Source organism: Alnus glutinosa, chromosome 2 (genome assembly GCF_958979055.1).
Source record: "Alnus glutinosa chromosome 2, dhAlnGlut1.1, whole genome shotgun sequence".
NCBI lineage: Eukaryota > Viridiplantae > Streptophyta > Magnoliopsida > Fagales > Betulaceae > Alnus > Alnus glutinosa.
The window spans coordinates 15649967-15664008 of NC_084887.1; the positions used below are offsets into that span (position 1 = coordinate 15649967).

General features: G+C 42.0%; 1 protein-coding gene across 1 annotated transcript in view; it reads right to left on the reverse strand.

Annotated features, from left to right (window-relative positions):
• The window catches only part of LOC133861299 (glutamyl-tRNA(Gln) amidotransferase subunit A, chloroplastic/mitochondrial), a 29559-nt gene extending 16439 nt beyond the window's left edge, over window positions 1–13120 (reverse strand). Inside the window, exons 1-8 of the mRNA XM_062297052.1 lie at window positions 12572–13120; window positions 12122–12433; window positions 11560–11739; window positions 11337–11431; window positions 9086–9161; window positions 8833–8910; window positions 8353–8446; window positions 8225–8274 (exon numbers count right to left, since the gene is read on the reverse strand). Of these exons, the coding sequence (XP_062153036.1) occupies window positions 8225–8274; window positions 8353–8446; window positions 8833–8910; window positions 9086–9161; window positions 11337–11431; window positions 11560–11739; window positions 12122–12433; window positions 12572–13075 (1389 nt within the window). The 5' untranslated portion in view covers window positions 13076–13120. The remainder of the gene's footprint in view (window positions 1–8224; window positions 8275–8352; window positions 8447–8832; window positions 8911–9085; window positions 9162–11336; window positions 11432–11559; window positions 11740–12121; window positions 12434–12571) is intronic.
• Between the last annotated feature and the right edge of the window lie 922 nt (window positions 13121–14042).

A 14042-nucleotide genomic window follows, 5' to 3' on the forward strand; every position in this document is an offset into this window, starting at 1 on the left:
GGCAAACTTGGGTGTTTATTGGGGATTTCAGCAATATTTGGGTTTTGGGTTTCTTGTGGGATTTGGGTGATGATGGGGGGTTTTAGATGCTTGTGGATTTTTTGGGTTTTGTTTTGTGAGCTGGCTGGGTTGTTCATTTGTATACTCCATGTGTACTTAGAGGCACCTTACGCTTTTTAATAAAAAATTTCTTACTTATCAAAAACAAAAAAAAGGGCTTCATCTTCAACATCATTCAATTTCACCCCCAGGACAGCCATAGAAAATATCTCTCCCATCTGGCCAGACAGTTGATGGTCTTCAATTTCACCCCCAGGACAGCCATCTCCCTTCCAACACGTCTTATTTCAGAATGAGATGCGTTTGTCAAGCCGACGCTTTCTGGCACCAGCGTCAAAACTCCTCCACCATGAACATCAACATTCTCTGAATATCCCTTAAATTTCCCTATCACCCCTACGGCATGTTCTGAGAGGACCACAAACTGTCCCGCCTCAATTACAAAGCTGTCTAGTACTGACCCACATCCTCCGACCTCCATACCCCATGTCAGACCCCCATCACGTGTTAACACTTCCTTCTCTATCTCCTCGGCTAGGAATTCCCCCTCAATCAACTCCTCGGCAACCTCTGTCCACTTCTTGGTGTATTTTGTTGGAGCCCCAGTGGAACTCGAACCCACCAACACCCCCATTTGTCTCGTTGCCAAGAGTTAGGTCGGCCCTCTAAGACTGCACCGCCTCAATACCCAGCTAACGGAATGGAGCCAATGACGTTCGCGTCACTTCCGGTTTAGCTTTCCACTGTGTCATCACCCTGCGAGGAGACCGCTAAGTGTATACTTACCACTTTGTCATGGGCTCTGCTACAAAAGTGCCAGTAGTCATTGGGGCTTTAAGTTTCAACCGAGCTTCGCATTGGGCTTTGACCCCACCTACTGCCCAAACATGCAACCCACCTTACTTCTCAACTTCATTCTCGCGGCCCATCTCCAACAAGCCCAACCAACATTCAACTTCCTCCTTTAAACACCTAAGGAAACTCTTCAATTCTTCCAGATTATGCTACATAACGTCTCCAATTTTGAACGAGGCTACACCCGCTCTTGTAGCATGATCGCTGGCCTGCAATTGTGGGATTACCATATTTGGTGCAGTCCCTGTATTATCCAAACTACCGCTGCCATCAACTGGACGAACGTTGCCGATCAATTTGCCTCCCAACGCCGTTAAGTACGAATGCCCATCCCTTCGTAGTCCAGTCGCTGCTAGTTCATCAGCCATCTTCTTCCTGTCAAAGGTTCTTCCTAGACTTATTTTCTCGTGGTAGGCTCTCAACCTCTGCAACTGAACCCAACAATCCATCCAGCCCTTCCCATCCCTACCTTCTGAAATAACAACAAAACTACATCTTCCTCCCCCTCCATACTCAGACAACTCAATATAACGATCATGCTTTTTCTCCTTCTCAGCACCACATAGTACTTCCTTGACGAAAGGTTCGCCAATTCTCATTGGACTCATCACCCTTAGTGAATCCCTCCATTGCTTTCATCAACCATACTATGCTTGGCCACCCAAGGATGACCGCCCAGGAAATGCGTCTACTCCTCTCGGCCAGTCGCACTCTACTGCTAACATCAAACCAAAATTCAAAGGATCTAGAGTTCACATAACAAAAACCTAAGTAACCCATCTCTCCACCAAGATATTACCAGTGCCAGAAACTAACATGACGAACAGAATTTTGATGCTTGACCTCCACACCGATCCTTGAGCTTCAGTTGGCACACAAACTTAAGTCATTGAAAGTTGATTTAAGAGTTTGGAACGAGCCGATATTTGGCAATGTGGAGAACCAAAAAAAGAATCTCTTGGAGGAGTTAAGTGTTCTTTTTTACACTATATTAGGTTAACTACAACTCTACCTCTTTACATTGAAGTATATCTCTATCTTATACATTTGAAATTTCTATCTTTATCTCTCTATCTCTGCATGCTGTTTACATTGAAGTCTATCTTATCTCTCTATCACTAGAGTTCCGTATAAGATGATTATCCCTAGACTCACATATAGGATATAAGTCTTTAGGAAATAAGTCATGTGCGTTAATACCCTCCCGCAAGGTCAACGGGGGAGAACGGACGTTGAGCTTGAAACACAGCCTTTGAAACCGAGTGGAGACAAGAGGTTTAGTGAGAACATCGGCTAATTGGTCCGAGCTTGGAATGAAGAAAATTTCCAATGATTTATCAACAACGCGATCTCAAACAAAGCGGAAGTCGATTTCCACATGCTTTGTGCGTGCATGAAATACTGGATTTACGGACATGTATGTAGCCCCAATGTTGTCACACCATAGTTTAGGTGTAGAAGAGAAAGAGATACCGAGTTCATGAAGAAGAGCCTTAATCCAAAGGAGTTCAGCAGTGATGTTGGCAACCAATTTATATTCTGCTTCCATAGAGGAGTGTGACGGTTGGTTGTTTCTTAGAGCTCCATGAGATTAAGTTCGAGCCAAGGAAGACGCAATAAGCTCCTGTGGATAGTCTATCATCTAGGCAGCCTACCCAATCAAGATCCGAGTAGGCTTGCAGGCTGTTGGATTGTGTTCGATGAAAAAGGCCATGAGATATTGTGTGGTTTAGGTATCGGAGAATTCGTTTTACAACTTGCCAGTGTAGTTTAGTTGGTCTATGCATGAATTGGCACACACGGTTAACAGCAAAACCCAAATCAGGACGTGTTAGTGATAGATATTGTAGGGAGCCAATAGTGCTACGATATAGAGAAGGATCGTCCACTAGATCACCAGTGAAGGCTGATAGAATCGAGGAGGATGCCATGGGGGACGTGACAGGTTTGGCCTCCAACATGTTGGTTTTCTTCAATAGGTCCAAAATATACCTGCTTTGGGAGAGAAGAAGACTCGTCTTGACTTTGAGGACTTCAACCCCAAGAAAATAGTGAAAATCACCTCCTTAACAGCAAAGTCAACACTAAGGAATTGTAGTAGTTCTGTAATTGCAACAAGTACAGAGGTAGTGATGATTATGTCAACTACATAGATGAAAAGGTACATGGTGTCAGATTTGTTGCTGCAAATGAACAGTGATAATCTGCCTTGGATCCCATGAAGGCAAGTTGAAGTAGGTTTTCACTTAACCTAGAAAACTAGGCGCGGGGAGCCTGTTTTAAACCATAAAGAGCCTTATGAAGCTTGCAGGCATGCTGTGGATAGCTTAGGTGGATGAATCCGGATGGTTGAACCGTGTATACATCTTCGAAGAGGAAGCCATGAAGGAAGGCATTCTAAATATCAATTTGTTTGTGAGACCAACCTGCAAAGTAAGCAATAGATAGAACAGTTCTTATGGTTGTAGGTTTAACAACAGGACTATAGGTCTCACCATAGTCAAGTCCAGCTTGTTGGTGAAAGCCTTTAGCAACCAGCCTTGCCTTGTGTTGTTCAATAGACCCATTAGCCTTTCTTTTAAGCTTGAAAACTCATTTGCAGCCCACTACATTCTTGGTGGCCATTGGAGGAACAAGAGACCAAGTCTAGTTTTGAAGCAAGGTGTTAAATTCCACTTGCATTGTACTGCGCCATTCAGTGATTGTGACTGCATTTCAGAAGCATGTAGGCTCTACAAAGGGCTAAGTGTGTTTCGAACAGTAGTGCCCGAGGTACAAGGTACCTAATTATGCCATCCGTGAGTTACCTCTGCTGTACAATATTATTCAGGGCCCTTGTGCGCATAGGGTGAATGCGGGCAGGATGTGCTGCAATGTTGGAATCCAAACTAGTCACACTTGGTTCTACAAAAGAAGACTATGACGAAATAGATGATGGAGTGATATTAGATGCTGCAGATGGATGTGTAGGCCGAGTAGGAGCAATTGCTGGAATATGTAGAGGAGGAATAAAAGGAGCAGGTGGAGCAGCAGAGGACTCAGTGGGTGATGATGCAATAGCAAAGGGAAACTGATTTTCATGAAATATCACATCTCTTGAGATGTGCATGGGGCCAGATTCTATATGAAAGCATTTGTAACCTTTGTGGTTTCGATTGTAGCCGAGGAATACACATTCTTTGGAATGGAGAGAGAGTTTCTGAGAGTTATATGGACAAATGTTAGGGAAGTATGCACACCCAAAGACTTTGAGGAAAGTGTAATCAGGAGAACGTTTAAAGAGTTTTTGAAATGGAGACTGGTTTTTCAGCAATGGAGTGGGCAACCTATTTTGATTAAATAGCAAGAGGTGAGGCACGCCTCATGGTTTTGGGAAGGTGACTATCGACTAAGAGGGCCAATGTGGTGTCAATAAGATGACGGTGTTTTCTTTCAGCGCATCTTTGTTGTTGATGCATGTGAGTGCATGAAATGCAATGGATGATGCCAATAGATTGAAAATAAGTATGGAGGTTACGATATTCGCCACCCCAATTTGTTTGAACACTTTTAATCTTTGAGTTAAGTAAGCGTTCTACCATAGCTTGAAATTTAAAAAAAATAGGCATAACATCATATTTAGATTGGATGGGAAAAACCCATGTAAAATGACTGAAAGCATCAATGAATAACACATAATAATGATTACCATTGATTGAAAGAGTTGGTTAAGGACCCCATATATCTGAATAAATTAAATCTAAAGGGTTACATATGATGGAAGTAGAAACTGAAAATGGCAATTGATGTCCTTTGGCGTGAGGGCAGGCAATGCAAGGAGTTGATGCCTTGTTGGGGATGACTGGAAGATGAAACTAAGATAGGACTCTATGGACTGTGCAAAGAGCAAGATGACTTAAGCGCTTGTACCAGTGAGCAGTGGAGGTTCACTCACTTGCAAGGGATTGTTTTATTGAGGAAGAGCTAGACAAAGGAAAGAGTTGGTAGAGCCCATCCTTAATTTGGCCTTGATGGAGTGTGATCCCGATTTGACAGTCCTTAATCACAAAATAAGAGGAATGAAATTCAAAAAATACTGAATTATCAAGAGCAAACTTAAGAGCTGAGAGGAGATTTTTACAAATTAAAGGAGCACAAAGGAGTTGTTTAAGGAGACATTGACGAAGAGTAAGAATTAGAGATGCAGAACCAATGTGAGTTATAGGCAAACCTGTTCCATCTCCTATACAGATCTGGTCCTCACCATAACAGTCCTCAGTTGATAGGTTAAGATGTTAGAGCTCACTAGTAACGTGGTGAGTTGCCCTAGTATCAGGGTACCAATACTGGCAGCACAGGAGAAGAGTAATAGGCCTGTGGATTGTGCTGAGATTCAACTATAGAAGAGGATTCCTGCCTTTGGGCAGGGGCAGTGTGGCCTAACTTGCCACAAAACTGACATGTGGGCCGTGAGGAGGAAGCAGCATCATTGGAGAAATAAGAGCCACGCCCTCGGTTGATGGAGGAAGAGCCACGACCATGATAATAATGCCCGTCCACCATAGGAGGAAGATGATCCACGGCCATGATAGCCTCGGCCTCAAGGTATTGGAGACTAAGAAGAAATATTTGCAATAGGTTGAGCAAGTTCAATGGCCAGAAGTTGCTGCTCAATACGCATCTCATGCGCAAGAAGATGTCCATACAGCTCATCAAAGGATAGCGGATCGACACACACGTTGTTACAGATATAACAAATGGATCAAATTCAGATCCAATGCCTTTGAGAAGGAAGGAGACACTCTCAAAGTCGTTGAGAGGCTGGCCAGCAGCTAGAGTGTCACTCAAGGTTTTAATGGTCTGGAAATACTCAGTGATAGAGTTATTTCCCTTCTTGACCGTGGCTAGTTGGAAGTAGATCTGCATGACATGAGCCCGGGCTTGAGAAGCAAACATAGTGACCAAAGTGGTCCACAAAGCAATGGTTGTAGCACATCCTACAGCATCAACAACATACGGTTTAGTGTGCGTGGAAATGAGGACGCTAAGAATCGTTTGATCCCTATGACACCACGCGAGGTACTCTGGATTGACCATGGTGGCAAGAGCACCAGTATCTATGCTGTTATTTCGAACAATCTGGGCAGGGGGCTAAGATGAACCATCTAGGAACCCAAATGCATCTTGACCTCTGATGTAGGCAAGGATCTGCATTCTCCAAGCCATAAAATTCCCTTTGGAGAGCTTTATATTCAAGTTGTGGTTCATGTTTGGGATGGTAAATACAACAGACTGGGAAGCATTTGGGTGGGGTAGGGAAGCCATGGAAGCCACTGAGGCTACGGAAGAGATAGATTCAGATTTATAGTCAGACATAGATCAAGACATTGGTCTATATGCTAGCTCTGATACCATAATAGAACACTCAAACACCCTTGTTGTACAGTATTTCAACCGTGCTCATCTTATTAAGCTTGTATTGATATTTATAGCTTTTACAATTTACACTATATTAGGTTAACTATAACTCTACCTCTTTACATTGAAGTATATCTCTATCTTATACGTTTGAATTTCTATCTTTATCTCTCTATCTCTGCATGCTGTTTACATTGAAGTCTATCTCATCTCTCTATCACTAGAGTTCCGTATAGGATGATTATCCCTAGACTCACGTATAGGATGTAAGTCTTTACAAGATAAGTCATGAGCGTTAATAGGTGATGAGTTCAAATATCACTTGGTGAGTTGGTCTAAAATTTGTAGCCCAATTTCAAGAGACGGGCTGGGTATTAGAAATTTGGTGTTATTCAATCGGGCTCTGTTAGGCAAATAGTTGTAGCGTTATGGGATTGAAAGGGAAGCTTGGTGGAGAATTGCGGTGGATTTCAAGTTTGGTAGTTTATGGGGAGGTTGGTGCTCCTTAAAGCCTGTAGGTGCCTTCGGGGTAGGATTATGGAAGAACATCAGGAAAGGGTGGGAGATTTTCTTAGGCCTTTCTAGATTTGAGGTGGGGGATGGGGCTAGGACCAAATTTTGGCATGATATGTGGTTTGGGGTTACAGCTCTTAAGGAAGCTTTTCCTGTTTTATTTGGAATTGCTCGAGCGAAGGATGCTTTTGTTGCGGATAATTTAGAGCTCTTGGGTGGTTCTAATCAGTGGAGTGCGAGCTTTTCTAGAAAAGCGCGTGACTGGGAAGTGGATGTCTTTACTTCTTTTTTCCAGGTATTGCACTCAGTCATTGTTAGAAGAGGCAGTGAAAATAAGCTATAGTGGGTCTCCTCCAAAAACGGCTTGTTCAAGGTTAGGTCATTCTTTAGCTCTCTGGCTTGCTCTATGGGGAGTCACTTTCCTTGGAAGAGTGTGTGGCGGACTTGAGGTGGGAGATGGGGCTAGGACCAAATTTTGGCATGATGTGTGGTGTGGGGTTACAGCTCTTAAGGAAGCTTTTCCTATTTTATTTGGAATTGCTCGAGCGAATGATGCTTTTGTTGCGGATAATTTAGAGCTCTTGGGTGGTTCTAATCAATGGAGAGCGAGCTTTTCTAGAGAAGCGCATGACTAAGAAGTAGATGTCTTTACTTCTTTTTTCCAAGTATTGCACTCAGTCATTGTTAGAAGAGACAGTGAAGATAGGCTATGGTGGGTCTCCTCCAAAAACGGCTTGTTCAAGGCTGGGTCTTTCTTTAGCTCTCTGGCTTGCTCTACGGGGAGTCACTTTCCTTGAAAGAGTGTGTGGCAGACTCCGGCTCCTACGCGGGCAGCTTTTTTTGCGTGGTCGGTAACACTAGTAAGATCCTTACAATGGATAACCTCAGGAAGAAGCATGTTATTTTGGTGGATAAATGTTGCATGTGCAAGCGTAACAGGGAATTGGTGGATCATCTTCTTCTTCACTGCAATGTGGCTTACACTCTGTGGAGTGCTCTCTTTACGCATTTTGGTTTGTCTTATATTATGCTTAGAAGAGTCATTGACTTGTTTGCTTGTTGATGGACGTCTGGGAGGCGAAGAGTGCTGTGATTTAGAAGATGGTGCCGACATGCCTTCTTTGGTGTGTTTGGAAGGAAAGAAATAATAGGTGTTTCAAGGATTTGGAGAGGTCCTTGGAGGATATTTTAGCTTGTTTTCTTCATACGTTATATCTTTGGATGGTGGCCTTTGTGTCCTCTTTTTCGCTTAATTTTAACGATTTTCTTGTTGGTTTTTTACTTTCTAGTTAGGTGATTTCTCTTGTATACTTCCGATGTACTTAGGAGCGTCTTACGCTTTTAATTAGACAAGTTTATTACTTATCAAAAAAAGATAAAGCAGAGTTGAAATGCTCACAGTCATGATGTCACCCGCATACATTGCCAATGGGTCATCTTTTTTCTCACCTGTAAACATAAAAAGTGGTTATCCACTGTGAAAGAAGCACACCACTAACACAAAAACAAAAGATGGAAGCAGCGTACCGATCTTATAAGCAGCAGATGGAGCAGCAGGTGAAATTAGGATGTCATTTTCATCCAATGATGCCTTGAAACTTTTCCGTATTATGGTCCTGACCTAAAACACTATTACAATCATAAATTTCTTCTTGAACACCATAATTTCGGAGGATCATGAAGAAAACACAACAATAAAGAAGAACCACCAAAGAACTACGAGAAATGTTTTTATGATTGGGAGATCAACAAAAATCATTGTAGTAAAAATAAGATTACAGTCATCAGAAATAAAAGAGTCGCAAGGTTGACTTCAGTTAAGCCTATGATTTCCATGGTACCAAGTCAGTCCATGGTTCATAGTTGGTCTTTTTCTTCTCTATAATGCCATTGGAAGACATAGAAATTCTACATATGGGGTGCTCCTCATTACCAAATCATCTTAATCAGGTTAAAAAACAAATTACACCTATTAAATGAAAACACATAGCACTATGATAGTCGTACCTGCTGGGCACGCTTGTAATATGCATCATAATAACCAGCTGAAAGGGCATATGTTCCTGTTAAAATTCTCCTTTTGACCTGAAAATATGTAACCACAAGTTTATTCAAAGCCACTGACTGGTGAAACTTTAATTCATGATTTCCTTTGAGGCTAAGCAACAACTAGCTCAATGAAATCTAGTAATTCTGTGCCTGTTTATGAGATCTTCAAAACCCAAGCAAAAGTATGACTAGCCACCTAAAGTTCATGTACCTCGGGACCAAATCCTTTAGCTCGAGAATCCCCATAAAGAGAGGTTAGCTCACCAGTAGCGGCTTGGTCTCCATACCTGGATATTGATATAGATAACAAAAATGTAACTCACTGGCTTATTTTTTTTTTTTTATATATATATATAAGTAATTCAATCTTATTAGAAAGCGCAAAGTGGCGCAACCCAAGTACAAATTGGAGTATACATGAAGGACATTCAATTAGAGTGAAGAGGAAAAAGACAAATCTATAAATATTAGAAAAGTAGAAAAATGAGAACTGTTGAGAGCAACCATCCACTCATTGAGTTTTGAACACCATAACTTTTAATTCTATCACTGCTCTCTCACAATCTTCAAAATTTCTAACATTGCGTTCTCTCCAAATACCACATCAAACATAGAGGAACCATCCTCCAGACATTTATACAACGGTAGCAACCAAACCGACCTCTCCAACTAGCCAACAACTCCGCCACCGTTGAGGCATGATCCACTCTATCCCGAAAAGATTGAAAACCAATACACACAAATCTCTAGCTAGTTTGTAGTGTATATATAATTGATTGAGAACTGTTATATGTACATCTTTTTTGTACATCTCCCATATATCTCTTTTTCTAATTAACCATTTATAATGTCATGGACTTTTTGTTAAATCCTAAGAGCACTAGTAGCAGTTACCCTATAATGCTTCCCTTCCCTATATTTAAGGAAAATTTTAGAAAAAATCACAAAATAACTCCCACAATAGATGCCCTAAATATACATAAAGGTATTGGGTAGCTACAGTAATTTCCTATGTATTGGGTAGCACTGTAGCTACCCAATACATTATTTTACTAAAAAAAACAAACGTCTCTCTCCTCTCTCCTTCGCATACAAACCTCTCTCACCCTCTCAGCCCCGCCGAACTCGTTCTCCCACCATTCTCCGTCGAGTAAATGCCAGCGCCCGGCCGATTCAAGAATAACTCGTTCTCCCACCATTTGCATAGTAGCTTCAAGAAGAAGAGCTGCAGCTCTGGCAAGAATTTGTAGGGCATTTGGGCTTCTGTAGGGGCTTTTAGCTGGAGACGAAAAATCGAAGAGTGGGGACTTTCTAAGGTCCGGGGAGTCTTGGAAAGAGAAAAAGCAAGCGTTTTTACATAAGTTTCCAGGAAAGCTTGGGGTTTCAGAGATGAGTTTTCGCTTCTTGACTTGTAAATGGGTCTTGAGTGAAGGCCTGTTGAGAGAGACGGAGAAGACGCAGATGAGAGAGAGAGAGAGAGAGAGAGAGAGAGAGAGACGAGAGAGAAAGAAAGAATACGGAGAAGAGAGAGGTTGAGAGAGAGAGAGAGAGAGAGAGAGGACGGTTGAGAGGAGAAGACGGCAAGACGCAGAGATGGGTTGAGAGAGAAGAAAGACGGGGAAGAGAGAGTTGAGAGACGATCATTATTTTGGAATTAAAAAAAAATATTATTAAAAGTAAAAAATATTATTTTAATGATATAAGGAAAATTAAGGGAATCTATTGTGGAGTGTATTTAGATATGGAACCAAAAAGTAGTTTTGTTCCCTAAATTTAGGGAAAATGGTTGGGCGTCTGCTGCTAGTGCTCTAACGGAGGCCTTAGAAATTCTCAAAATATCGCCTTTTTTTAATAAAAAATATTATTTAATTAAAGTACTTTTGTAATTTTATAAATTTTACAGGATTATAAAGGTCATTTTACCATTTTTGCCGTTTGATTTAACCCAAACACTAATGGGAGGGGTGACATTGCAAACTTTTAAAAATTTGATACACTAAATTGAGAGTTTTTGAACTCTATGGAGGTGATTGCAAAAGCGATAAAAGTTCACGGGTTAAGTGTAGTTTCCCCAATATTTTATAATCTTCAATTTATATGAAAACAAAACCCTAGAAACAATCGATTATGATCCTTGCTTTAAACTGATCCTAACTATACCCAAAAAAGTGAATAAAAAAGACTCAAATACCCTTCAATAACCTAAAATAAAAACTAGGCTGCTAGTGTTTCATGAACAGTATCTTCCCCCAGATCCTGTGCTGCATCTCTCTCTAACCTATGAAGTAACATAACATTATAGATGCATGTGAATGCAAATTGATTAATACATAAAAGTACACATTATGTGTGTATGGAGAGAGAGAGAGAGAGAGAGAGAGAGAGAGAGAGAGAGTATATCTGTATACCATATGAAACAAAATATGTCATCATTCTAGGATAAGAATCTCTCAGCATATTACCTGACACCATCATAACGTGATAAGTTGGAAGATGATTCAGATGCCGCAAGAATATAATAGGCAGGCAAACCAAGGGAGAAAGATGGTAAGGAGATCTACAATTTTAAGATTCACAGAAGGTTCTCAAAGACGTTAAAAGACTATGCATAAACATCTGGAATGAACTAGAGAAGTTAGAGCAGGAAGAGGTTCGTTCAAGGAATATAAACTATAAAAGGTCGACCTCAGACACAGAGCATCCTAGGTCCTCAAGATGCGAAGCAGCACCCCGTATTGCAGATATCACTCCACTATCAACACCATCATCAAGAGTTTCAAGTATCAGGCCAACCCTTAGTCCCTTCAATGGTTTAGATTCCAACAAATCCATGGAGGCAAATTGAGATGCAAAGTCAGGAACCCCCTGAAAAGTTAAACATCTTACAAAATTAAAACCGAAGACAATGCAATGACATCACATTAGACACAGGACACTAAAAAAAATGCATGTCATCCAATAATCTAATATCGTAGTCTTCAACAGGACTATATTCAGATCAACAAGTCTTATTTAAAACACAATGCAGCATGCACGCCAACAAGATAGGTGGCTTCTTGTTTAAAACAAACACCGTATATATTCAGGTGGCAGAAACCAACCCACTGTCAGCTACACCAAAGATAAAACATATACACAAACTCAATCCCTCACTCACTACATATAAAACTTGGTCATAATTTGGTCACTTGCAAGTAAGCAAAAGACCATATTTGTACATACAAAACAAGGTATAAGAGCTCCTTACTCGCTTACTACTGGTGGCATCAAGTCGATCGTGACCAGAAATTGCATGAAGAAGAATCCCAGTATCGGCAACCGACGATCCAAAGCAGCCAATGACATCAAGTGACGATGCATACGCCATAAGCCCATACCTTGAGACACGTCCATACGTGGGCTTCAATCCAACAACGCCACAAAATGATGCTGGCTGCCGGACACTTCCACCGGTATCACTTCCCAGTGACACCACACACTGCCTGGCGGAAACAGCCGCAGCTGAGCCTCCTGATGATCCTCCTGGCACCCGAGACACGTCCCATGGGTTTGCAGTCACCTAACGAATGAACACATGCACCACCTGAGTAAACCAACTCCTGTTACCAATTGGGCAACACATCCCAAACTACTTGAAAAGCCTAATTCAATACCAAATCTCATAAAACTCAGAAAGGCAATGATTAAATTTTAGGACCTGAAAAGCAGAGGCTTCGGTGGTGCTCCCCATGCCAAACTCGTCGAGATTGGTCTTTCCAACCACAATTCCCCCGAGCTCCTTTATCTTCCTGACGGCCGTGGCATCGAACGGCGGGCGGTAGCCCTCGAGCACACGGGACCCACCGGTGGAGGGCATATCCGCCGTACAGATGTTGTCCTTAACGGCCACGAGGACTCCGGCGAGGGGGCCCACCTGCTCGTTCCCGGCGATCTGTTCGTCAATGCGGGATGCCTGCTGAGAAACGGCGTCGGATAGGTGGAGGAATGACCGGAGGTGGGGCTCCGTGAGGCGGAGGCGGGTGAGGTAGGACTCGGCTAGTTGGGTGGCGGTGACGTGGCGGGAGAGGAGGGCGTGGCGGATGGAGAGGACTTGGGAGGGAGGAGATTGGGCAGTGAGGGTGCAGAGGGTAACGGGGAGTGAGGATATGTATCGAGGGAAGCGAGAGGAGAGGGAGCGAGGAGGATGAAGAGTAGATAGCATTTTCCTGGACTTCGAAATTGGGCGGGTGGGGTGAGGGAGGGGAATATGTGCGGCCCTGTGGGGATGAGAATCTGCGTTCGGGTGGGGTATAGGACCAAGTCTGTTGTGAATATAGTATGATAATTTTTAAATAAATTTGCTTATATTTCCATAACGTAATGTCACAATGAAATGAACTAAAAGCGCATTTATACCAAACTCGGTATTTCAAACCTTTTACCAAATAATAGAGAAATTTCTCAAAATCTCTCGTACATCAAACTCTTCATACTCTCCTCAAAACAACTCATGTCAGACAGTTTCTCTAAATTTAACGCCCAATTACTCTCATGCCTTTCATTTTATATCATTTTATTTCATTTCTCCCGCTTCTTTCACTTTTCTCCGCTCCTTCCGCTTTCTGTCCAGCCGCAGCAGAGGTCGAAATGACCCAAGAATTGTTTTTGTGAGTAAATTGCTAAATCCCTAGGTCACAAGTTACAATCTTCAATCTTCCCTTTTCTCTCTACATCGGAAGCAACCCTTCTCGATTGCACATCTTCATAAGTCAATTTACATTGAATACAAAGAAGCGCATCACAAGTAGAAGGTTGCAAACACACTCGCAATTGAGAAATACGGGAAATGTCATGAATGTCCTCTAAGACTAGAAGACATCACTACCGATTACACAACGGACTCACGTTTAGCGCTAATATATATATATATATTATTAAGTGCTTCTTTGTTGCAAAAACGTACATGCTCCGTATTGGCGACACCTTGAGATATACAAGGTTATCAACTACGAACCCGAATTCGCGACAATGCTTATCCGTATAGCTTTTGTCAACACTAAGCAGTGAACATCCACTTCGAATGAGTGCAATTTCCTCTTGAATCATGCACCAATTCAAAGCTTGCTAATCGCTCCACACCAACTTCATATCAATCAAGTGTCATTCCACATTCGCGCCTGTACGATTTT